At 34.7% G+C, this 26,072-nt stretch overlaps 2 protein-coding genes across 3 annotated transcripts in view; both read right to left on the bottom strand.

Moving 5' to 3' along the window:
* LOC142340055 (myophilin-like) overlaps positions 1 to 3,645 on the bottom strand; it is a 44,477-nt gene extending 40,832 nt beyond the window's left edge. The window contains exons 1-2 of one of the 2 annotated variants that reach the window (XM_075390461.1): positions 3,464 to 3,645; positions 2,966 to 3,122 (exon numbers count right to left, since the gene is read on the bottom strand). In XM_075390461.1, coding sequence (XP_075246576.1) covers positions 2,966 to 3,101 — 136 coding nt within the window. In that variant the 5' untranslated portion in view covers positions 3,102 to 3,122; positions 3,464 to 3,645. Of the gene's footprint in view, positions 1 to 2,965; positions 3,292 to 3,463 lie in introns of those variants that run through there. The other variant, XM_075390470.1, reaches the window with a different exon arrangement.
* A 2,737-nt stretch (positions 3,646 to 6,382) lies between these two features.
* On the bottom strand, positions 6,383 to 24,029 carry LOC142340046 (transgelin-3-like). Its single transcript, XM_075390450.1, has 5 exons — positions 23,738 to 24,029; positions 18,567 to 18,741; positions 13,508 to 13,593; positions 8,241 to 8,400; positions 6,383 to 6,784 (listed from the first exon to the last, which is right to left on the bottom strand). Exons 2-5 carry the CDS (start codon positions 18,706 to 18,708, stop codon positions 6,600 to 6,602), a joined length of 573 nt encoding a protein of 190 aa, XP_075246565.1. The 5' UTR covers positions 18,709 to 18,741; positions 23,738 to 24,029; the 3' UTR covers positions 6,383 to 6,599.
* Positions 24,030 to 26,072: the final 2,043 nt, after the last annotated feature.

Raw genomic sequence — 26,072 nt, 5'->3', positions numbered from 1 at the left:
AAACCAATAAAGTTTAAATTTCAAACAACATATTGGCTTTAAACTTCCATTATCATCATGTTCAAAGTCAGCGCATCAAAATGTTCAATTCTACACAATTCCAAACAATCGAGCACATGAAGAAGTCAATAATGTGGTGAAACTGCGAAACGAAAGGAGAATTTTAATTTCCTTAAATCCTTAACGTCCCTAAAACTAGGCGAATTTCAGTTCAAAGTGTTTCTTTATCAACGATAACATTCATCATCAATTTTGCACTATTTTTCCTATTCGTCTGTTTCACAAAAGCAACATTCTCCGGATTCCAATCCACATAGTTTCATTGAGAGCCTTCACACCAACAGAGTTTACAATATATGCGGCCAACAATCTCCGGTGAAACTTCAATTTTCACAGCACCCATGAAACTTAAAAACTACTTTCACACATCTTTGTCATTCAAGAACATAGTATCCCAATTACAACGCATCAAACAAAAACATCGATGCAAATGTATGATCAGCAACTTTCAGCAACATATAGCCGGTGTATGTGCCGCCCCAGAAGAGTTTACAACAAGTTTACACACACACACACAGGAGGCCAAAAATGCCCTCAATTATGACAACAGATCATCTTTACAGCTTCGACATTACAAAACAATCTTGAAATTACAGATCAGCAAAAGAATAAAGTAAACTTGATTGTCAAAATCTTAAATTCTAAAATACCACAAGAGTATTCAGTTTTACCCTCATGCACGCGGAACGGAGTGTTCAACGGAGTGTTAATTTCTTTTGATTGATTGATGACATCTGATTTGTTTTGATATGTAATTATTGCGGTTTTCATGTTTTAAACATTTGTGCAACCTAGCAGTTCATTGTAATCTGGAAATCTCTTGTGAATTAGTAAACACTGTTTGAAACATTACGTGGCCAATGATTCAAGAGGCAAATTTTCATAAATTTGGCGTGCTGTTGAATCGAGTGAGAAAGACGTGTCCCCACTTTTCACAATCCATATATATGTTCAACGATGGAAGTTAGACTAATATCGTGGGATAAGCATTGTCGATAAAATTCAGGGTTGTATATCGACCAATTTGAGCATGTAATTAGCCTAAAAAATTGTTGCCCCACTTCATTAGTGATCTTTTGAGACCAAATTCAAGGGCTCAATTGTTCTTGTGAACAGTGTTATTGATTATTGTAAGGCCGCTCAATGTTTTCTTAATCCACTAATTGTAAGAAAAAACAAAATTTCTGAAATTAGTTAACAATTAGTTTTTCTTTAATTTTGGTTATTGTATGCTGTAACAATGGGAATGGGTGACGTGGAAATCAGTTACTTATGGTGTGGAAACGTGTTAATTATGGCGTAGAAACGAGTGACGAAAGATTGTCCCAAGTTTTCACGATAGCGCTTTGTGGGGGGCATATATGACCAATTTTGACAAAAATCTGAGCTAAATTTACCTAGTGTCAGTTTTTTCCGCACACGCGTAAACCTCTCATCGAGATACCCGGGTGGTGAAAACCCCCGAAAAAATCCATTTTTTCGGGCATTGGCCAAGTAAAGAAAAAAGATAGAGTTTCAAAGTCATAGGAAATCATTAGCTTCCATTTATAGGACCCAAAAGCAATTGAAATTAATTTGAATATTTATATAGCTTTTAGTAGAATTTGCAAAAGTCGTTAGAGAAAACAGTGAAAACAGAGATCAAATTGCGACTCCTATAATGTTTTCTAAGAAACGAAATATTTTTCAAATACCTTTTTTCACTATTGTAATTTCCTGTTGACATCAAACAGTTGAAAGATTTGTGAGAAGATCCCAAAAACGTTGCCGCCCCGATACAATCCAAATCTTTTCCACTGTAAAAAAATAATAGTGAGTTTAACTTAGCATGGTTGCAACCAGCTTGGTATTTTTTATTTTGGGGAGACTTGACTAGTTTGTGGATCTTTTGTAATAACTCCAAACCTGATGAAAGTAGCATGGAAGCAATTGAATTTTTATACTTGATGGTTTAAAGAGATCTAGTAAAAAGTAATGAAATGAAAACCCTGTCGGTTGAATGTTTTGCTCAACAAATTTAATCCGACAATTATTGTTGCTGAAACTATCATGGCTTTAAAATGTCTTTAAAATATCTCGGCACGACTAAACGGAAACTCAGAAACTCAAATATAATTAGCTAAATAGCTGCTGAAAAATCCACAACGCAGATGGTTCTATTTTGTCTATATAAAGTACATGCGAAAGGCCCTATAATGCATTGAATTGGTCAAATTAGACGGTTGGTTATAAATGTTAATTTTTCACACTTCTCTCCCTAGAATTACCATTCCTTCCAGCCTGAGAACCGGGGCCGAACCGACTTATGATCATAATCACATGGGCGCGCAGTTGTTACTAATGCGCTCAAAATTACATGGCGTGGTTGGCCACGAAAACGCAACGTTGGACTCAGTCGCACTTCAGTCTTATCAGAAATCAATCTCTAATGGGTCTCATCAGAGAAAATTTCGAGCATAACAGTGTCTTATTAGAGTCAGTTTTCTCTGAAAAAAAAGTATTAATTAAATTTAATTGCTTCATTAAGAGTTATTGGCTCTACGAAGAGCATAAAATACCGACTTGTCTCATGGCTCTAATCGGAACTAAATGATCCGGATCTAACAAGCGATCCTTTTTACAAGTAGGTTATACAACTGTGAGAAAGCAGTTTTATGCAACAGGTTTCAGATATTGTGTTAGAATCTTGCAACCTATGTATAAAAAATGAAGCGTTCTAATTGTTAAGGGAAAAAATGTTCCTCTTAAATCGAAATATTAGAAATATTGGATCAATGTTTTGTGAGACATTTGGGAGCACTAGATAGCCATTAGAACTGCTTCCTCTCCCAATGAAAAGCCAAAATAGTTTTCTATTGCATATGGAAGGGGCAGAATTGATTTGAGCACTTGTACATGAACTTACCGGATACGTAAAGGGTCTCTCCCGTGATAACTCCCATCCATTCGACAACTTCCTTCTCCATCTCTGGATCATACTTTGCGTCCTTCTTCTCCTGCAACTCTGCAGTCAGTCCATATCCAGCTGGTCTGCTTGCCATCTTGTATAAGGATTGTCACTTCTGTTTAAAAAAGAGACGTAATTGTTAAAGCAATTGCGTTTTAGTTCCTTTTTTAATGCGTTTTTATTCCTACGGGAGTTAAGAGAAAAACCATCTGCTGTGTATTGCGTGCGTACGTGCGTGCGTGTGTATGTATGTAGGTGAGTGTGTGTGTGTGTGTGTGTGTGTGTGTGTGTGTGTGTGTGTGTTTGTTTGTGTGTGTGTGTGTGTGTGTGTGTGTGTGTGTATGTGTGTGTGTGTGTGTGTGTGTGTGTGTGTATGTGTTTAAAAAGACTGGCTATAAAACTGGCAATTAAAGTGTAAGCAAGAACGAAACAAATAAAAACCAAAGCTATGCTTACTTTTGATCCGAAGACAGTCAGTTTGAATGCCTTGTAGTAAAAATGAGAAAATGAAAGCTTCTATATGCATACACTTTCTGTATTCATCAGTGGTGGCGAATCTGTGCTGGATTTAAATCAGTAACTGAGTTATTCAGCTCAAGTTATGCCTTCTAATCTCTGTGGCTGCAAAAATTGAGTATGACAAAGTTGTTGTTCAAAAGTTTAAGTTAAAAAAGTATGTGTTAAAGCTATGTTTAACTTAACCTAATTTAACTTAGTGATTATTTTTCTGGAACCACAATTCATTATCCACGTGTCTTTTAACCTGAGGACGTATCAGTTAATTAGTGAACAGATCAAATGTTGATGTTTCGATTGAACAAACTCTTTACAAGCTTTTGATCATTTTGCCGCAATTTTGAACTTTTAAATCTGTAAAATGGTTATTGTATAGCTAGCTATTCTTAAAACAAACGAGAAAATAGAAAACGCCCCTTCAAGATTTTGAAACAAGTTGAGAAACCGAAATTTTATATAAAATTAGCTTGGGAAAAAAGTGGGATCACAGCACGAAGTTTTGCCATTAAAATTAATTTTTTTCTCAAATTTGCATTTTATTAAACTTGCTTCAACATAGTTTGGGGGACAAAAATGGGTGAGAATTTATGTTTCAAATGCGATTGTCAAAAAATTAAATAAAAGATTCAAACCAAATATATTTCAATGAGTAAAATGTGCACTCCTTCAATGAAAAGTTGGTTGAAATTGTCTTCTGTACAGACCTAAATAATCAATCTACAAAATCTGAACCTTACTATCAGAAAATTTTGAAAAAAATTTCTGTTTGACAACGTTTTACTCCTCAACTGTTTGCTTGATTTAAGTTCTTGAAGGCAATCGCTGTATTTTAATTAACTTCAGCAATTTAAACTGACATTTAATATTAAACAACTGTTTTTTTAATCTATTTTTTTTATTACCATTGCTACAAAAAATGGGAAATGTTGCAGAGAAATTGTTTCAAAATCCAAAGAGAAAGATTTTATTTATTTCCTTATCTCAACATATGCATATTTTATAGAAACATCATAATTGCCCTATACTGTTGATCTCAGTTTTCATTAAACGACTGTCATATGTAATTGTCTACTTATTTTTTCAAAAAGAAGAGACTTGCATTTTTCGAAACCATATGTTCAACCGCCAGTTTTTCTGCGACTTACGAGTAATGTTCCTGTTAGGGCGTGACAGGAACAAGAGAACAAAAATGTATGCTGGTTGAGGGAAAATATTTGTTTTGTTGAATTTTGTTTAAGTTGCATAATTTGAATTTTATATTCATTGCCAGTTTGAGTTTTTGCAAAAAAAACGCAATTGTTTTTCATAAAGTTTTTTTGAATCTGATTTAAATTCACAAGAAAGATATTCAACCTAGACAGATGGCTCATTGGAATAAGAAGTTGTTATGGCACGCAGGAGGTGAGACCCGGGAACGACTTTATTCCAGTTTCAGTTCTGCTATTGCAATTCAATATGTTCTTAGTTGAAAAACTGCGTATTAAAAAACATTCTACAAACCAAATTATCAAATAGTCCTCGCAATTACTTAAGAAACAATCAATATTTTTATAGTGATTCATACCATGTTACTAATTTATCGGAAAAGACTCATAAGTTCGAGCAATTGGTAGTGTTTGCGAGCACTGATGACGACTCAAGTTTATAGTATTTATGTGGAAGGAATTAAATAGACAGTAAAATGTCAGAACGTCTTATTCATTGTGCTGGCTCTCAGTATCCAACGATTCTGTTTAAGATCCATAATTTGAAATTTATCTTCACTGTCAGTTTGAAACTTATTTAAATCTTTGTGTTTTGTTATTAGAAACATTTGAATTATAAATGTCATTCCTCAAAACTCTGAAAGATCTTTCCCTTGTACATATTCAGTTTTAATTTCAATTCGCCTATACTATGTTGTTTCTGTACCTATGCGTTTTAAAAATTGTGATAATTTTATGAATGGCAAAGAAAACAACGTTCGAGCACATATCTGCATCATCTGAACCTCAAAAACACTTGTTAAATGGCTCACAATTTTTGTTGATTAATAACTTTACTCGTGTCTGAGATTATAAACATTTTCCCATCACTCTAAGTTTGCAATTTTTAAAAATGTTTTTTGGTGTCATGCTTGTTATTAATGCTGCTGATTTTTAGATTTGGTTTTGTTGTAAATCTTCTCTTGGCATTTTTTCTTTGATTCTTTCAACTATTAGATGTCAAAATTTTCCAACTAGAGTGCTTGCAGAGCAGCCATTCATACAAAAAGGATACAAAATTTCTTGTACAATTTCATTTACAAAATGTATTGCAATGGCAAACCCTTCAAATGTTTCGATTGCGCAAGAAATGTTTTCACGAGAATGAAAAGTACACAAAATCCGGTTAACCGGATTTTGTGTACTTTTCATTCTCGTGAAAACATTTCTTGCGCAATCGAAACAACAGAAACCACTCTTGGAGCAAGCGTTTCCTAACACAAGTATTTTTATGCAGTGTTTCAGCCAGTGGGCAAGCCAGCGAATGACGGGTTTACAACTTGTTTTAATTTAGCAAGTACAATATAAATTTTCTGAGTTAAAAACTACGATCTGATTTGTACAATAACAACATTTCCGAGTGTATAATAACATTAGCCATAAATTTTGGTGAGGCTTGTTTGTTTACATTAAGCAAGTTTTATATAAACTTAACATGCTCCGATTGAATTTATTAATAAAATTTTATTATTTTGTCTGGGACCATAGACGGTCAAAGAGATTATTGCGATTCAACTTGGTTGATTGTGTACAGTTACAACCTCGCTTTTAAAATTAACATCACCGCACACTATAGTTAAGAAATAAAAACTTAAAAAAAGTCCTTAGAGGAAAGAAAGATTGCAAAATATAAATTCTTTGCTTTTTCATCAGTCAAATCTGCAAAACTACGTAATACAGAGAGAATTAAAGTTTTTCTTTACAAAATTTATTCTTCACAAAACCGATGAAATGGATATTTTTGACTGCTTGTATTTATTTTAAATACTGCAATACTGCATTTGAGAAATAATTTCATTCTTCTTTGCCTCAATGTCACTTCGAGATCAGCTCTAGTCAAGGATTGCTCTGGTCTTGCCGAAGTTCTGACCAGCCTGACTGGCACCTTTGTTAGATCCCATTTGCAGTCCAATCACATTCTGGCCAGCCCTCGTCTGTTCCTCTGTGAACTCTCTCTTGTTTTCGGATGACTCTTTTGGCCCGAAGCCCGCGTGGCCCATTGTTTGCGCCTTCCGGCCTGAAAAGAGGCAATCACATTGCTACCATCAAACATCAGAGAAGACACATGAAAAGACCCTTCAGTGGAACAAGTCTCACCTCGACCATGATAATCTTCTTTGGTACGTGGTCAATACTTGGTTTAGGTGTTCTTCGATTGTCAATGTATTTTCCAGAAGAGCATTTTTAGTCAATACAAGTCGAGACTCGTTAATTTAAAGACAAATCTCTTCATAGCCAATTTCGGCTGAGGACATGTTAGGGGGTCTAAGCAGGTGCAACTACTGTGAAAATGGACAAGTACTGGATTCGAACCAGCATCTCTGACTTGCAAGCCTAGTATGCTACCCATTTACACCAACTGGTATAAAGCCATTTACACTAACTTATGGGCTTCTCTTATAACCTGTTCTCAGGTTCTTTGTTGTCTCAAGTCTTCATTTCTCTAGCCAAGTATACGTTGAACAAGTAGAGCTTCTTGTCAACCCATCTCAAGCTTATCTTATGCACAATTTACATTAGGTTGTTCTCTCTCAACCTTCCAACAGGACAATATTTTCATATGTCTAGATCTCTACAAGGGTTATTATGCTGTTTAGTTTCTTGAATAAAACTAATTGAATGATCTGAGTGCTTTCACGCAGCAATCATAACTTTACGCCCCACGTATCTGTCAGCAGCTACTCTTTCTCGGTCAGCTACTGCTGCTCTGGAACCACTCTTGGCTGTCAAGCGGAAAAGAGGGAATCTGCTCCAGCTTCTGCAGTTTACTGGAGTTAGTCTATTAAGGCTTTGATCTACGCTAGTGGTTACATACTTGTCCTTTTAGTGTTTTTAAATCTTCTCACAATGAGCCCGAAAGATAAACTTTCAAAATAATTATTAGGCTTAAGAATAAGTTATAGCAATGTCGTTATTTACAATAAATACTTCTTATATTTGTTAAGGCTCTTAATTGATGTCTAAGAACCTGGATTCAGAAATTCTTGGTAATTTTTTGAAAACATTAAGAAGTTCAGAAAACATTAAGAGCTCTTGCATGTCTTATAAGGTGTATCAATTTTCGATTTAATAGCAGTTGCAAAATATTTTTGATGAGCTAATGTGAACTACCAAAAGATTAGAGAAATTGCCGGTTGTTCCTCAGAAATTTTGTATCTTCGAAACTGAACAACCGTAAAGCTCTATGATCACTGGCGACAATCAAATACTCTAGTCAACCTTACCAGATAACTTCTGAGGACCCAAACGCGAAAACAGGTTATTCCTTGAGATCTTTGTATTTTATATTTACCAGTGGAGGCTTACAACTTTCTTTTCACGCTTGTACATTTATTGAATTTACAAAACCTATTTACGAATGAGTTGTAATTTACAAAGCATATTTTTACTGACTAATAAAACAACAGCTGGGCGTTATCCCCACTTTCATTAGGCAAGAGCAACGCAAATCAAATCAACTACAAGTGACTCACCCAGTGCAGCAATGCCATTGAGCACTTGTGCCATATTCTGGCCTTCGTACAGATCGACAGTCTGGAAGAGGTCCAGTTTCTTCACTCCGATACTCTCGCACCCATTCAGGAAGTTGCCAATATTCTCCATCTGTTTGAACGCCATTTTAGACTCGTTTATCTGTATAAGGAAACAAGGCACATTATATACAGCACGGCAGGCAGCGCAGACGTTTCGAGACGTTTCAGACATTTTTTAAATGTGAAACGCGGGTTCCTTTAATAGAATTTGAACTGGTTGTTTGTGCAAAGACGGAAACCCTCGATAAAATTTTGTTTGTCCTTAAGCAAAGAAAAGCAAAGATAAATCAAAGCAATGTTATGATGTCTTTATTTGAGAGAGAAATATTAAAGTAAGTAAATGCTTGTTCACTCTGTCCCAGCTCGTTTTTTAAAATACTAGCTTTAAGTTAAATTTCTCAGTTACATGTCACAGGCTAATCTGTCAAAACATTTACAGATCACAGTAATATAATAGAGTGGTTCCAGTCCGCCTGCATTGGATGAACAATTCCACGCTCAATTGCTTTGAAATTTGTTGTGCGTATTTGATAGAACGTTTCAAATTCTCCCTACTTTCACCAAGTAAGGACAATTGGATGGATGGAAAATTGCCAGCAGAGTTGAGGGGGATTGACTTCTTTCTAAAATAATTCGTTAACACCTTAACTTCCTTTACCAACTTGCATATAGACATGCTCATATCTGCCTTGCAAATTGCTTAGTCGAATTGGGTCTTTTCTATCGGACCCATTTATAACGATTGAGTTGTGGTGCATTAATACATTTAGTTTGTACTCATTGAAATTTAAACAATTGTACTCACCTCAATTTAAACAACTGTAACTCTATTCGCTAAGCAAATAAACTGCTGAAATTGAGAGTTGTCACTCGCGGCGCGAAAAGGGCGGAAAAGGTGTATCGGACAAAGGTAAAAATCAACGACAGAATTTTGAGTGATTTTGCGGAGCAAAATCGGCTGAACTATTGCAACAAAAAGTTCTTAACTTTTTCTCTGCAAACGGCAAATGAGGTTCCTTCCATCAGCCATTAGCCCAGCCGTTTCAAAATTTTACAAAATTTTTTCTGTCCTCCTCTACTACTAAAAATGATCCATCAGTATCTCCAGCAACTGATAGGTGTTTTTGCAATGAGCTGAAGATAGTGATATTGGGAGCTACTGGCATTCTGCTTAGCCACTATGGCACCTAAACATCACTTGGTCTGAAAACTATCGAGTACTGAAGACTTTTGCTTGCAAACAAGTGAAAGCCTAGCCATAGAGCACGACGAAGAAATGCAATCGGCCGTTTAATTTGATAGGCATCAGGTAGAAGCCGCAAGAGGAAGCCCCGTGGTCAACATGTTTGTATAGTTTTCAGTTCATAGAGAAGGAACGCATTCACTTTGATCAAACATAAATCCTGGTATTTAGCCGCAGTTTTCTTCAGTTTTGACGGTTGAGACATGACAGAGCTCTAACACAGGGCCAGGCCCCGCGTGTGCGTGACGTATGCGTACAGAGCTTTCCCAATAATTTAGGGCAGCATTTCGCGCTTTAACGTACTGGAAGCAATAATCACTTAGAAGAAGCCACATTCGCTTTTAAGTGAATAGGCCTAATATACCCCCAAAAAAGAACTAGATTTCCTAAAGAAGCACCGAATAGTTGATCAAAAAGAGGAAGCATAATCCACATTACATGAAAGCCTAAAAAAGACAGGAACAAACAAAGGAACATAAATTAAGCGTCAGACTAATAGCATATTAACCCCAAATTTCAGTTGTCACTTGTCATATCGGTTGTAAGGGCGTGTCTTACTCATATCCTTTGCCTGTTTCGAAAACCGAGCATGAAACAGAGCATTTAAAAAGGGCATAAAAACAGCAATGAACTTGAAGCAAAAATCACTTTCAAAAAGAGCCGAGATCGCTTTCAATCGATGTCACTCGAAATAAAACCAGATTTCACAAATGGCACCAACTATAATTGCTAATAAGTGATGCAAAATCCACAAAACATAAAAACATGAATGCTTACAGGAATACCAAAACATAAAAACATGAAGACAAAAAAACAAAAAAAGCCGCAAGGGGGAAGCCCCCTGGTCAACATGTTTGTATAGTCTTATACTCTACAGTTCATAGAGAAGGAACGCATTCATTTTGATCAAGAACTTCCCAGTGTGTAGTTGCAGTTTTCATGAGATTTGGTGGTGGTTATTTGCCGGTTGAGACATTACAGAGCTCTAACACTGGGCCAGGCTCCGCGTGACGTATGCGTACAGCGATAAATCGGTTGCTTTTTTCAAGGTCATTTAGCAAAGTTTTTTCTCCAAATTATCATCAATGAACAACGACACCATATCCAGTTTTTATAAGCAAATAAAAAATTTTCGGCAGATCATTTAGAGAGAGCAAGTTGATCGCAACAGTTGACTGTTATAAGGAACGATGCCACCTACGAAATTCCAATGTTCCTCTTTTTATCAGTTATCAGATATGTTATAGATATAGTTGCAAATTGTCCAAACAGGATATATATCTTAGGTTTCACCATTCCAGAATAAAGATCGCAGCAGATCCCAATTTTAAATATGCCAGCTTTTGGAATAAATGAAAACAATTTTTTACGGGCCTCCACTGATATCAAAAATGCTGACTAAAATTACTAGTTTCTGTTAACAGATTTCACTCTTTCATAACATAAAACATGTGCTTGTGAAACATAATTTCGAACTTCCCGGAGGAAAAGGCGCTGCCCGATATGAAAATTCTACTTGTTGTTTTTCAACTTTAAAACTGAATACTAATTTTCATCAAAAAATATGTTTGACAGAAGCGCCACCTACGAAATTTTGCGTAATTAGATTTCCCATTACTTAGGGCAGCATTTCGCGCTTTAACGGCCTTGAAGCAATAATAACTTTTAAGAGAAGCCACAATCGCTTTTAATTGAATAGGCATAAAATACCCCCCAAATATTAACTAGATTTCATAAAGTGGCACCGAATAGTTGACCAAGCAAGGGAAGCATAAACCACAAAACATGAAAGCATAAGAAAGACGAGAACAAACGAAGGAAAATCAATTGAGCGGCAGACTAATTGCACAATATTCCCCAATTTTAGTTGTCACACGTCAAATCGGTTGTAGAGCCATGTTATACTCATATTTTCTGCCTTTTTAGGAAACCGAGCTTGAAACTGGGCATAGAAGAAGAGCATAAAAACAGCAAAGAACTTGAAGCAAAAATCACATTCAAAAGGAGCCGAATTCGCTATCAAGTAAACTCACTCAAAATTAAACCAGATCTCACATAATAGCACGCAACATAATTGACTAATAACGGGTGCATCATTTACAAAACATAAAAACCTGAATGCTTGCATAATTCACAAAACATAAAAACATGAAGACATAAAAACAAGAAACCAGAAAATTGAGGAATAATTCTGCAACTATTGATAAATCATCAATTTGGAAAACTTTCCGCAATTGATGAGGAAGATTTATTATTATTCTTTGGTTTCTTGTTTTGGAAACTGATCAATCACCTCTTTAATTGTGGGCAATTAAAGTATTCAGAAAAATTCTGAATTTGAATAACAAATTTGATTTTGTTATTTTTTTCTTTGTTTCGTCTGTTTTCTGTCAAAAGAAATTTGACTGAGGTAGAAAAGTCAATTTATAAGAAAATTTGCCAATTTTGTTGTTTGTGTCGTGGAGTTCAAGTAAGATTTTAAGAAAATTGATAGCCTTAAGTGTGGAAAAAGTTCTCTCGTCGGTAAAAAAATTTACACTAGAATGTTACATCTAGTATAAATTTCTTATTTTGCATAAGCTACTCGCAATATTTTTTAATAAGCTAAAATCTATTGTCTTATATTTGCTTCCTTTCAAAATTGATTAAAAATTTGTGAAATGCCCTTACCGCCGAATGTAAGTACTTTATTTGATGCTATTTTTCAAAGCTCTTAAAGATTTTTTCAGTACCGGTAAACACTCGCAATGTTACACTTTGGAGTGCTTATTTCAAACTTTCTTGAAAAAAAAACTGTTAGCGTAAACCACGATTGTGAAACAAGTAGTAGCAGTACCCATGACCCGACTGTGAAAAATGGACCCGAATTACAGCGGACTTTGCTTATATTCCACTATATATTTTTAAAGATATTTGAGCAATTAATTTGACTACTTGTTGATTTCAATTATAAAGTTTCTTGGCTATATATCTTGTCAAAAAATATACGCAAAGATGGCCAAAAAGTTTTGACTTAAGAGAACTTTTAATTTCTGGAGAATTTGAAGTTAATAAAACTTTTTAAATTGTTTAATGCTTAAAGGGCTTGCTGGTATGAGACCATCTGATCAACTGTTTTCCAGAAACCAAATTTATCAATCGTCCGAAAATAACTATTAAGAACTACTTGATCATACCGCTTTTCTTTCTTCTCTAACCCCCACTTAACATTTTGCCGATTTTAGGTAAAACGCTTACAGCTTTTATCATAATTTCGGGCGTTTTTCATGCATAGGAAATGCCATTTTTGACCGGTATTTTTATGGATCTTCTTCATGTGCATTCTCAACAACAAGTATTGTAAACCATCGGAAGAGAGTAGTGATGGGCTCTAGATGAGATCAAATGTAAAAGAAGAAGTGACGTGTAGGAAAGATTGAAAACTTGTTTCATCAATTTTGCAATATATTAGCACTTTGAATCCCAGCGATACGACAGCAGAGATAATTTTTGGCAATAAAACTATTTTGCCTGTACGGTTCGAACTAGTACTATTGTACTGTCTGCGCCCGAGAAAAAGGTATTGATCGATATTTTAAGCTTAATCAGCATTTTTCCTGTTAAAAACCTGCATTAGTGTGTCGCGTACGTTTATGAAAACATTTTTTAGCTCTGCCCTTGTGTAATATTACATGATAATATAATTAAATTTAATTTTTTTTGGTTGTATTGCATATTTCTTGTAATAAAGCACTCGATAAATTGCTGAAAAATTAAAACAACATGCCACGAAAAATACACTCAAAATGCTATTTTTTATTGATTAAAAATCAATTTTTAGCGTAAGTCACGCAAAAGACCCTGCTCACGTAAATTGCACAATTTCTCATATAACTGATCGTGTCTTTTCTGACACGTAAAATGGTACGCTAGAAAGTTTTCGAGAGTGATGATTATTCATTCAGTGCCAATGTATGAGGAGTACCTTAGGGACAGATCTTTCCTTGATGCAGTTGATAAGTTTGCACAGGTACACACCATCCTTCAGCTTCTTCTGCAGGTTATCAGGTCCTGAATTACAATCACAATTATTATTCAAATTAATCCCACAGTTAATTGTGCAACAAAAAACAAGCTAATCTACACAAGCAAATGCATCCATTTAATGCCCATTTGCCAATAATGTCCAATATCAAGGTAAGCAAACGGAAGTTCAGTCAGCGTTAATTTCTTGCAGCAAACGAAAGGAATTGCCTTAACTTTTAAAGTTGTACCATCACTTTAGTCACTACCCAAGATGAGGTCCGCAACCAAGACAGATATGGATGATACGGACGTGAGTCGGGACGTGGTGGACCACATCGTACCCTAGTGAGGAGTGTACTCAAATCTTTTTTGCAAGCTGATTCAAAACTTGCAAGATTCTTGCAAGCATCTTCCAAAAAATGAATCTTTTCTAAATTCAAAGGCTGTTCATAGTTCTGAGAAGTGATTCAAAGACAAGATTGTGACTGCAACAAAGGTTTCATGACTCAAAGAAGTCCAGTGAAATTCAAAATCCTGAAAGAATCTTGAACGAATCTTGAAGATTTTACATTCTGTAATCACTTGGAAGCAGCTTTATGCGCATAAAAAATTTTGAAAGAGATAATACAGATTAAAAGACATCTGCAAAGTTAGCGAAAGTTCGGGCCTTTTGAAAACTTGACTGAATTGGAAGTCACATCTTGCAAGAACGTTGCATTAAATCAAAATGCTGTCATCAAAATGTTGCTATCAAAATTTTAATTGATCAAAGAAAACATTAACAACCTGAAGTATTTTTATTGGCATTTTTCGACCTGAATTGAAAAGTAAAATTGAAAAATAAATGATATTTCACGTTGTGCAAAATCTTGAAATTCCAGATGTTAAATGTTTACGAAACGTGTACAACAACATTTCCTTAAAAACTTTTTCTATGATCAGAGTGCATTAAAATGAGTAGAATTTCTGTTTTCAATTTTTCTTTTACAGATTAAAGAAGGCTTCAAGGAAATTGCCTCATAAGAAGACAAAAATGTGACGCTTTTTCACATTTCTAATGTTTAGTTCTCATTTGTTTCATATTTTGTTTGTATTGGCTTCAGAGAACTTAAAAGTACTGTTATTTACCGTGCTATATCAGTACTTTCATAGTTTGTTTCAGTAACCAGGCCTTTGCAGGTCCAAGTCCGGAATTAAAAAGAACGAACGAAAAACGTTTACTGAAATATCTCGATCGTCACGTTTTAGCTTGACTTGAAAAACTTTTCCGACAACCTTTTGGCTATATTATCCTTATTTGTTCCGACCCCTCTTGAGGGGGGAGGAACTATATACTCAAATGGGTTTTTTTGTTGTCAATTTTGGCCGATCGATATATTCATCGTAGAGAGTTGAGACTGGTCCCATTAGAAAGCTTGTCCAGCGTAGAATATGGAATTAAAAAGATTTTTTTTGATTTTCGTTTTTGACAGGGAGATATCGAGGTTTAAATTTTTGTGAACATGCGAGATAATAGAGTGAATTCCGTTGATTTCATTCACCTTTTAGGAATTTTTGACTAAAATTTCGCCAATTTTGATAAAACTTAATAAAATTTTTTTAAAAGATGTTGTTGATTTTACGTTTAAAGACAAAATGAATTGTCGGCTATTTTCATTGAAATTTTTTGTCACAAATTCCGGCTAAATATTACAAAATACAGACATTTTCATCAAAAACAGCACGAAATAAGTTTATTTAGTCCACTGTGATTAAATTTGCAGGAAGTGCACACCCAAACACCACTAACACAATCTTTGTAGACTGAAAAATGGGCTAATTCCACTTCAACTTCCGTTGAGAGTGCACTGTAAATAGAGCTTTGCCGTTTTTGCTATCTTTGTTCGTTGATTATCAAAAACGCAGTACTTATTTTTGATTTTCTAAACAAAATATCTATCTCAATGACATTCTAAAAATTAAATATTCCTAATGAACAATCAGCATTAGCAGGACTAGTTCTGTACCAATCTCGGACCGTTACAATCCAAAAATAATTCGGACTGTCGTCAGTCGGTTTTTTATTAAAAAAAAAGCGATAAAAAAAACAGAACATTTTATAAAAATAACAGAACATTTCAAATCAAAGCTCAATAATTATAGGTCCTATTGGCTTCCTGATTATCTCGAAATAAGTTTATTTGGTTGATTGCTTGAAAGCTTATGGTAGTTTTGACTTTGATTTTTAAATAAAAAATGGCTTATTGAACTTTGCCTCCAATTTTCTCTTAATTTGGTCAACTTGTAGCTTAGTGTCAGCAATCAAAGAGTGCTCCTTTTTTCTGCTGAATTGAAATTTAGTTTTTTGTGATTTTACGCCTTAAGTTATGGTGTTCTGGCTTTGATACTACTAGATTTCACAATTTTTTAATTTTTAGGAATTTGCCCATTTTTTATGTTTTCTAGTTTTGGCAGATTATCACGTTATTTTCAGTTCATATATCACATATTTCAATTTCAAAATAATGCACAATTGATAATATTCAAATCCTTAAAGATATAGATTGTGGTTCTTTACCGCTTCGACAATACTTTCTCGAAGATTTTAATTGAATTTTTTAATTTTGTCTTTAACTGTCGTTTTTACTTTGTCTTTTTAGGTGTATTTAATTTCCTATACAATGACCCTGTTTGATTGGCTTCTCCTGAAAGAGAAGATGAGCTGATTTTCTGATATTAGAAGATAGATAATGGCTTTCATGACTTTGAAAACAATTGTTTTCCAAAATAAAAAAAAAACATTTCAACTTCGCAATTTTGTTCAATTTATTGTCTGTTTGTTACCAGGTCTCTTCAATTAAAGGTTAAAGATGACATTATTTTTGTCAAGGGAAGGTGTCAAAAGGGATTGGTGTCACAAAATCTAATGTTTTTAAAGAATTCGTTATGACTTTACTGGGTTCGACACGGGTTTTTCCACAAAAAAAAAGTAAATTAATTTTTGATTTTGTCATATTTGATGTTCTTTTTATAGACGTAAGTTTTGTTCTGGTTAAATGCAGGTCTCGAAGGCTTCCCTAGGAAGAACAAATGAACCTATTCACTTATTTCATTTTGTAATTAATGGCTTTCATGTCTTTGGAAATAAATTTTTTTCGATAAAAACAAGTTTTAAATAATCTTGCTTTTTTTCTGTTTGGTCTAATTGTTACCTACTTTCCTTAATGAGAAGTCACATAATACATTACAAGGGAAGCTTTCAAAAGGGATTGGTGTCACAAAATCTATGGTCTTAACAGAATTCGTTATGACTTTACTGCCTTCCACACGGTTTTTCACAAAAAAAAAGTAAATGAATTTCTGATTTTTGTCATATTTTTGTAGACATATTTTGGATAATTGCAAGTCTCAAGGGCTTCCTTTGAAACAATGGATGAACCTATTCAAAATTTCATTTTGTAATTGATGGCTTTTATGTCTTTGGAAATAAATTTTTTTCGAAAAAACAAATATTGCATAATTTTGCATTTTTTTCTTTTTTTGTCTAATTGTTGCTTATTTTCATTATTGAGCGGCCACATAAAGCATTATCGGTGTTCGACGAAAGTGCACTTGAACATTTTTTGCGTGCCAAAGTATGGCTTAACGGCTTCCAAAGCATTTTCTGGCAAGTTTTAATTGATTTTTTTTGTTGTCTATTTGTTGTTCTTTTTGTAACTGCTTAAAAAATTGAATACCAAGAGTTCTTAATTCCCTTCTATAGAAGCATTGGTAATTGTAAACCTATGGGATATTTTAGTTGATTCCTAATGGTTTTCATTACTTTGAAACTAATTATTTTTTTTAAAAAAATTAGCGAATTTTCTAACTTTAAAGTTTCTGTTCTTTTTTGTCTAATTGTTACCAAGCTTGATTATGAACTGGTGAATAATCATTTTTTTCTGGTGAATTACAAGTTATTTTGTCTATTTTCAGTTTTATTTGACGCTATTTTGACTTGGTTATTACGTTTTGTTTTTTTAAAACGGACATAAATTTTTTGATGTAATTAATGTTTGTTGTTGTTGTTTGATTTTGCCGTTCGTCTTCGCTCGCTTTCTTAATATCGGCATATCACATCAATCCAATGCATCTTTTTTACTCCACTGAGTTATTTGCTTTGGAGGCTATCTTTTCGATCATACACCAGTTTTTTTTTCGAAAAATACTTGATTTTTTTTGTTTTTCCATCTGTTCCTCATTTGGTGGACAATTTACCGAGCCGCCTTGTTTGTTTTGTTATGTCTTAATTTATTGTTTCCTGTCTGGTGTTAATAGTTTTGAAAGCTGTACATTCATGTTTTTAGTGCTATCGATATCAGTCTTCTGAATTATATTTTAGTAGATTCTCGACTGCCAATGGAAACGCATCAGGAGAAATACACAGAGTATTGTGGAAAAAACCCTCACAAGTCAGATTTTGACTCGACTGAACAATTTTTTCCGCCACTAATTTAGATATATTACATATTTCGTTTAGATTTGTTTTGCTAGAATTGTTTCAATTTCTTTAAAGGGGGAGTTTAGAAAAGGGGGGGTTTAACATCTGCTTGGGTGCAAATTTCTTATAATCAGTTTGATTACTCCATCACTGCCAGTCCCAAGCCCAGAATGAAAAAAGAAGAGGGAAAAACCACAGAAATCATACTGGAAATTCTCAAAAAAGACAGTTTGTAACTTGACTTTACGGGTTTTTCCGACAGTTGATCGACCATATCAGCATGATTGATTTCAAAATTTTTCATCGCTAGGGAACAGACCGAAAAAAAAGTTTGAGCAGATTTGGCATGCCCAGTCCGCATATCTCGTATAAACCAGCTTTTATTATTAACTTGAGTTATTAGGAGCTGGACTAAGTTAATTTTCGGGGACTTTGCTTTCCTCAATTAATTATAAGTTTGTACTCTAGATATCTGTGCAAATTTATAAAATTTTACAGGTCACAGTAGTAATACATTGATATCTCTAGTGGGGAAAAAGAGACGCCAGCTCTTACTGACCTGATACTCCTCTTAAGTCCTCAATGGCAGTGACTTCAACAATCCAGTCGACCACTTGTTTCTCCAGCTCATAGTCGTACTTGCCACTGGTCCTCTCCTGCAACTCAGCTGTCATTCCATATCCCTTCGGCCTCTCTGCCATTATCACTCACAAACTCACACACACAACAGTCTTCTGCGAAAACAAAAACAGGTCCTCGTAAACAAAGTCCTCGAACCACAAATATCATACAACAAACACACTACTGCGGAAACAATATTCACCATATTATTAAGCAACGATTCTCGGTTAAGTGCGTTTGCACATCAATTTTTGACTTAATTGTCTAACAAATGAGGAAGAGATTAGAAACTTTCAAAAACTAACAAATAATTGGTGTATGAGTAAAAAAATATTACCAAACTCAAACCACTACGTGAATATAATTATGCTGCATTAGAGGACCAATGATACCTGCCAATAATGAGACTGCGAGACAAGAGAAAATAAAACAACCTCAGACGTTAATTACAACCAAAATTCTAAATAATTTAAGAAAAATCTTACTAGCAAGGTCAAAATAGCAGCAGATAAAACCCATATTAAACAAATTTACTTGACTTTTACTAAAAGGCCAACCAAAGTTACCTGCCTTGATTTGACTAGGTAACAAGTCGACAACAAAGGGGCAAAGTTCAAAAAACTATTAAAAATTAATTCAAAACCAAGAAATTCTACAAAACCCAAAAATTTGCAAACAGTTTACGAAGGCATACAATGTTGAAGCCGTTAAAACCATAAGCTATTCACTGAAAAGATTTTTAATTGCTCACAAACGAAGTTTGCGGCAATTATATTAGTCACGTGGCCTTACGCGATTTTTCACTTGACCAATTTTTCCAGGGACACATTTGACTTTTCGTCCTCAAAAACGGGAAAAACAGGCAGAAGGCATTGAAGGGCTCTTAGATGTTTTCAGCCTACTAAAATCTAAGCATGCAATTCAACGAAACTGTTAACGAAACTGTTTTGGAGACAGATATAAATAATGGTGTGAACGCGGTTCTTAGAGTTTGACTCCCACAATTAATCCACCCCACCCCCCCACTTCACACACCCCGATCCACATCAGCACCCCCCACCACACAAACACACATCAGCCCCCCTCACACCCTACTGGTGCTTATCGTTGCACCCGTAGCCCAGCGGCCTGTGAGTTTGACCCCCATTCTTCACACCCCTCCCCCCCCACTTCACAAACCCACCCACATCAGCCCCCCCCCACATCACCCCCGCCCCCCAACACACATCAGCCCTCCGCCCACAACCCCCCTCAACCCCTGTTTTCGTTGCATCTGTAACCCAACTCCAGCTTACCCCGACTTCATACCCCCATCCCAACCCCCCCCCCCACTTCACACGCCCCCACCCACATTACCCCCCCCCCCCCCCCCACAAACACACTTCAGCCCACTCAACCCCCTTCTTATTGTTGTACCCGTAACACAGCGCGCTGGACAAATGGGATAGGAACTGCCAGTTGTTAAAATTAGTTAAAGATTGACAAAAAGAAGAAGATAAAGACCAATTTCAAAATTACATTGATATTCTTGAAAACAAATAGTTTCGAAGTGATTAAAACCATTAGCTATCAACTGAAGGCATCAAATAGTTTTGCTTCTACCTACAAATATTCTCATCAAGACTGTCCTTTATTTGACCACAAAAGGTCATAAAAAATTTTGTAAAAAAAATTACAATCCAGTCAAAAGTCAGTTCAATTTGGGAAAAAAAACAATTTTGAAGCCATCAGAACCTTAAACTTTTCTTTCGAAAAATCATATGTTTAAATGCCTCATTTCATTGCTATTGGGACCTATCATTACTATGATAGTGTGACAGGGCACTAAAAACCTATAAATATAGTTGGTAACGCTAAGAAACCATAAACTTTTTCACGAAAGATTAGCAGATGTTCATGGATCCCCATATGAACTATATATGAGCTAAATATAAGATGAATATAAGATAAAACTTCTAAAATTTATAAATAAAACAAAATAGGACTTACTTGCTTCAAAATTGAATCAGGTTGAAGAGATTGGTTCACAAAAAATTTTCTCAGACAATGAAGATTGCGCTCGTCTAAATTTCACTGCGCTCAAAAGTCCAAACAAGGTTTTATGAAAGTTTTAACAAACTTTAAAAATTTATCGAACGATCATTAAAAGAAAAAACTGAAAGAAACACTTGACTTTGCTGATTATCTGAGATCACTGTCATAGAAAAAAAATCAGTTATAAATTTGCTAAGTATGAAGTTTTAAAATATCGTTAATCAAAAAAGTCTGAAATCCTTATGCATGCCTAATTAGATGCCTTGACGAGTAAAAAACATGCAAAACAATGTATAAGCAACATCTAAAAAAGGCATCACAAATTTAGTATGAAACTCTTTTCTGTTCCTTCTAAAAAAATTTCCCATCTGCGACCAATTTTTTGTTTAAGGAATGCTTCTTATCGTTATTTTAGTTACTTTTTCTTATTTTTTATTAGTTTGCTACCAAATTGTGAGGAGGATCAATTCAAAAAAAAATTGAACCGCCAGCTCCTAAATTCAATTTCAATCTTTTTGCAGGTTTAGTTTATTTAACGGTTATTTTTTAATCATAAAATTTATCTGAGGATTCGTTTTCAATTTCAAGTGTTTAAAGATTTCATTGAACAAACGACAGAAAGACGACTAAAAGAATACGATTTTTTTACACGAATGGCGCGTTTTAAAGGTACCCAGTGGATGGTTTTTAAGTCCTTAAGTGGCCATCTGCCAAAAACTGAGCTGTTTTTTCTACAGTTCCAAGGTGTCTTCATATCTTCACTAAAAGTTATGTGGAAGAGGTGTTGAAGTTGTTGATAGGGAGTAACCATTGAGCTGAGCGGGCTTTTATATGCGGAGTTGACGAACATTAAGAAATTCGACCTTTTATGTTATATTGAACTCACCACAGGTTTCTTCCGCTAGTGCCACTCTTCTAGTAATTTGGAACAATTGAGATATGTTTCATTATAGCCTTGCATAAAGTTTCTTGTGTATGAACTTATGAATTTATATTTACAGAAAACTTATACACGTGACGTTTGAAACTTATACATAAATACAATACTTCAAATGATATAAACATCAACAGAAATCAATCGTGTTTTTGTTACAGTGGATCTTTTCCGTTTGTGCCCCCCCCCCCTCAGCTTAGTGGGCGCATATTATTTGCACCCCCCAGACGCACGTGCCATATTTTTAGATAATTATTTACAATGTAATGGCACGCGCTCTATTACTGGGGTGCGCAAAACATTCTTGGGGGGGGGGGGGGCACAAACGGAAGAGATCAGTTACAGTTTTTGAACTTGCGGCGCGGTAAGAAAAAATTTAAATATCCTTGGGTTAAAGACGATAAAATTGATTGATTGAAGCTGAAATCTAATTGTTTAAGCATTTTCTCCGAGCTTACATGAGATTGCCCTATTTTTCCACAACTTGCAAGCCATGGCTATGCTTAAGCTGCCTCAGTGACTTATTAATCAATCAAAACCGAACAAATTACCAGGAATGAGCAAATTACAAAAGTAATAAAACATCTGATTGGCCAAATCAATTGTCTAACACTGAATTCATTTTTTTCATATAAGAAATTTTGTTATCAATTTGCTTTCCCAAGTTTTGTTTTCAATTTTTTGTATTTCATCTTTTCTTTGCTCCTCTCAAGTCTTTTTAAATGATTTAAGTCCCCGGTTTTTATTTTTTAGCAATTGTAGCCAATATGGTCGCAAATATATTTTTTTAAAAACGTAGTGACGTTTAGGAGCGCCAATGTCAAAAGAACCCATTCTAGATTTTTTTCTTTTTAAAACGAAGATCATAGAAGTCATCAGTATTCTTGCGTGATCGTTTTTTTCGTAATAGAACAAATTCGCCAGGAAAAACTTCGAAAAAAATCGGCTGCCCGAAAATTACAAAAACACAAATTTGTCAAAGTTTGCAGAAAGATTGTTTGTTTTTCTCTATATACCTACTGATATAGTTCTCGCGAGAAATATTTAAGAACAAAGCTTGATAGAAAAAAATATTGGTTTTTCTTCCCGGAATTTGAAAGTTTTCAAGAATATTTTGAAAAAAGTTGGCTAATTGGCACATTTTCAACTAAGACTTAGAACTTATTCAGAAGACTCAAAAAAGTGTGCCTTAAGAATTCTTCCTTAGGCTGTAATATTCGTCGAGAAAAATGGCCAATTTCATGTAAATGTTTGCGTATCTCTCCGAAAGTTAAAAACTGAAGCAAAAATTGTGAAAAAATCTTTGAAACTAACAAGAGGAGACATTCCTGGGGCAGAGGGCCAAATACTAAATAAATGAATAGCAACTTCGAGCTCTCAAAGGCTCGCATGCTTGAGGTAATAGAAAATAACTGAAATTTTCTTTGTGAACTGGTGGATTTTGTTTGATTTTTTTCAGATCTGTTAAAAAATTTGTTTGGCTTTCTATAAAATAGTCTAGTTTCACCTCTCTATTACGTTAGTTCTCTTGCACATAATAAAAGCAAGTATCTTTGAAATCAGAGCAACATTTTGGCAGGAAATCATGGGGTTGCTTAGTTTTCGCCTTTATGGGAGTGGAGGGGTCTGGCCGAAAAGATTTTTCAGCAATTGTCCGCGCATAACGCGCATAATACCTGCAGAAAGATTATTTAAATGTAAGTAAAACGGACGTTTAATCTTTCAGAGACATGCAGTGTAGTTGAAGTTGAAAGAGCTAAGGTACGGAAGGTCCAGCTCAAAACCTGATGACCCCAAGGCGCAAATAATATCTAGTAAGTGAGCTGGAACACTGAAGAGAGCCGACTTCGGCTGAAAGTTTGGCTGTTTTCAAGGGCTCCATTTAAATATAAATCTAGCGCTTTTTAGCATATTTCAGGGAATAATTAGGTGGGAACCATAAGAACAGTTCTCAAGTTTTTATGGAGCACTGTAGATTTTATGTTTATTTTAAGGTAGATTTAATGTGAGTTAAGGTCAGGCAAAATTATATCGTTTCAGTAAATTAAAGTTGCGTTTAGCGGCAAATTCACCTTAGTTTTTTTTTAGTGTGCATGCAGTTTTACGTGTGTCAATATTAAATGAAAAACATGCTTACTAACTTGAGTAATGATTGCAGCGAAGGTTGATGGAGATAATTATTATAGGCAAGTTGCTATAATGGACTTGTGATAACTATATCTGGGTCGCGAGAATTTATGGCTTGCGTTTGTAAATGGAGGTTAATATTGAATATCTTCGAAATATGCTACTGGTCGAGCAGGATCGACTCTATAGCTAGATGAACTGATGAACAAAACACGCTCAAACTATGCACATGTGTGACTTAGCCACATGAAACGCTTTAACACATGGCAAACGAATTAGACGCGTATAATAACATTCAGCAAACACTACATTATAACCATTAAACAAACTATTAACAATAGGAGCGTGTTTTAGATGTGATATGAATACAATGCATGAAGGAATAAGTGTGACTAGAGATAAGATAGAAGTCGCTTTCACTAAATCAATTTTAGCAAATATAGTCCTCAAACTATTGCTAGACTACCAAAATGCACATGTGGAGTTATGTTTCAAACGACCGTTATAGTTGCAATTTTGTATTGCACATATAGCTTACGAAAGTTTCAAAGCAAGCGGAAGCTTTTTCTGATGCAAAATATTACACGTGATCTACATAACTAAGTCTATTTTGATCGAAATTATTTGGTCGTCTGTCTATTAATTTTGGGTAACCAAGCTGATTACAGAATAACTAAATATATTCAAATAAAATGGAGGTCTGCTGTTCCATTTGGAAAAATATAACATTTCATATCAACTTAGTGGGGCATGGATAATGATGAGATAGCTCTCGTAAACATGTATGTCGAAAAACTAATTCTGGAGCCCTCCAATTGGTCGAAGAATTTGAACTCTTGCGAGGGATTACATATTTCTTCCAGATTATGAGTTTTTCAACGAACTATTTTTCCTGATTAACTGGCTGCATTAGGCGGTTGGTGGAGTTGAAAGAATTATTAATCAACTGTTGAAATATCGAGTGGTTGTTTTATAGCCATTACGCAAAAATCCTGAACCAAACTGCTGCTGAACCACTGCAAATTAGGTGAATACCAATAAAAAACACTTAAAAGGGGTACTTCAAAATCCACTCGATCCTATAAAGTTTTCAAGTGTCACTACCCGTTGTCTTTATATGCAAACCAGTTAAAAGTATATGCAAAATATTATTGTTCAATATTTTGCATCTCTTTTATTGTACTGTGTCAGCACAGCCATAAATTCGATTCAGGAAGGGAAAGAAAAAGGGAAAGAACAGAGAGAGAACAAAATTATTTCTAAGAATTTTAATGTAAACAAATTACAAACACCGGTTAAAAAAACGCTAGAAAAATTGAGCTGGTTTGCGTTGAACCATTTTGCAAATCAGCAAAATTCTCAAAATTCAAAAACTCGGGTGAAGTTTCGATTGTTGTTGTAATCTATATTTCTACGAAGTCAATTGTAAAGCCGCTTGACTATATTACATAACAAAGCGGATATAGTAAACCTCGTTTCAGTATTTTAAATGGTATTCCCCTATAAACTTTTTTAAAATTCACACTGATTTGTTCAACAAAAGTATCCAATATGTTCATTCAGTTACTGCATCCGTTTTCAAAACTGATAGAAAACCTCTGGTAGTTCCATTCTCATCAAACAGGCCACAGACTTTTCTTGAAGATATGAATTTTTGTGAGAATGATGTTCAGGCCTCGTTTTTAAATTGTCATTCGATTCATTCGTATGATCATTTATGTCCTAGGTTACTGAAAACGTACTTGAAGGCCATTTACTGATTGTTACCGACGTTTACAACAAAATTGTTGACAATTAAAAATTTTAAAACTTTTGGAGGAAAGCAGTCATCAAAATATTCTGCGCCAAAAGGAACCGAGAGTTATTGTAAACAATTAGAGACCAGTATCTAATTTAGAGCACTTTCTTTAATTTTTGATAAACATTTGTTCCGAAATTTTTGGAAATTAATTGATCGGATTAGATGAATTATATGATCGAAAGCATGGTTTCGATTTAAAGAATTCTTATAATCGACAACACGGTTTCAGGTCAGAATATTCGACGCTCAAACAAATGCTTCAATGCAGCGGTAAAACTTTTTAATGCTTCCAAGCAAAGGAATCAGTTCTTTGTCTTTGCTTAGCAGAAATGACTTAATTATGATTAAATAGAAGTTTCATCTGTTAAATTGAGCTGAAATTTACAGTGCATGGGAAAGTTTACAAACGTGGTAATCGAACTCGCTCTGCTGGAAAACTTACCATAAGAAGAAACATCGAAGGGCCTCAAAATGAGCATTTTTTTTTGTTTTGAGAGGTGTAATTTACGAAAGATATAACACTACGGACATTGATTGGACATCCCTAT

Source organism: Convolutriloba macropyga, chromosome 1, assembly GCF_964194025.1.
Source record: "Convolutriloba macropyga chromosome 1, txConMacr16.3, whole genome shotgun sequence".
In the NCBI taxonomy this organism is placed as follows: Eukaryota; Metazoa; Xenacoelomorpha; order Acoela; family Convolutidae; genus Convolutriloba; species Convolutriloba macropyga.
This window is presented reverse-complemented; position numbering and strand designations above follow the sequence as displayed.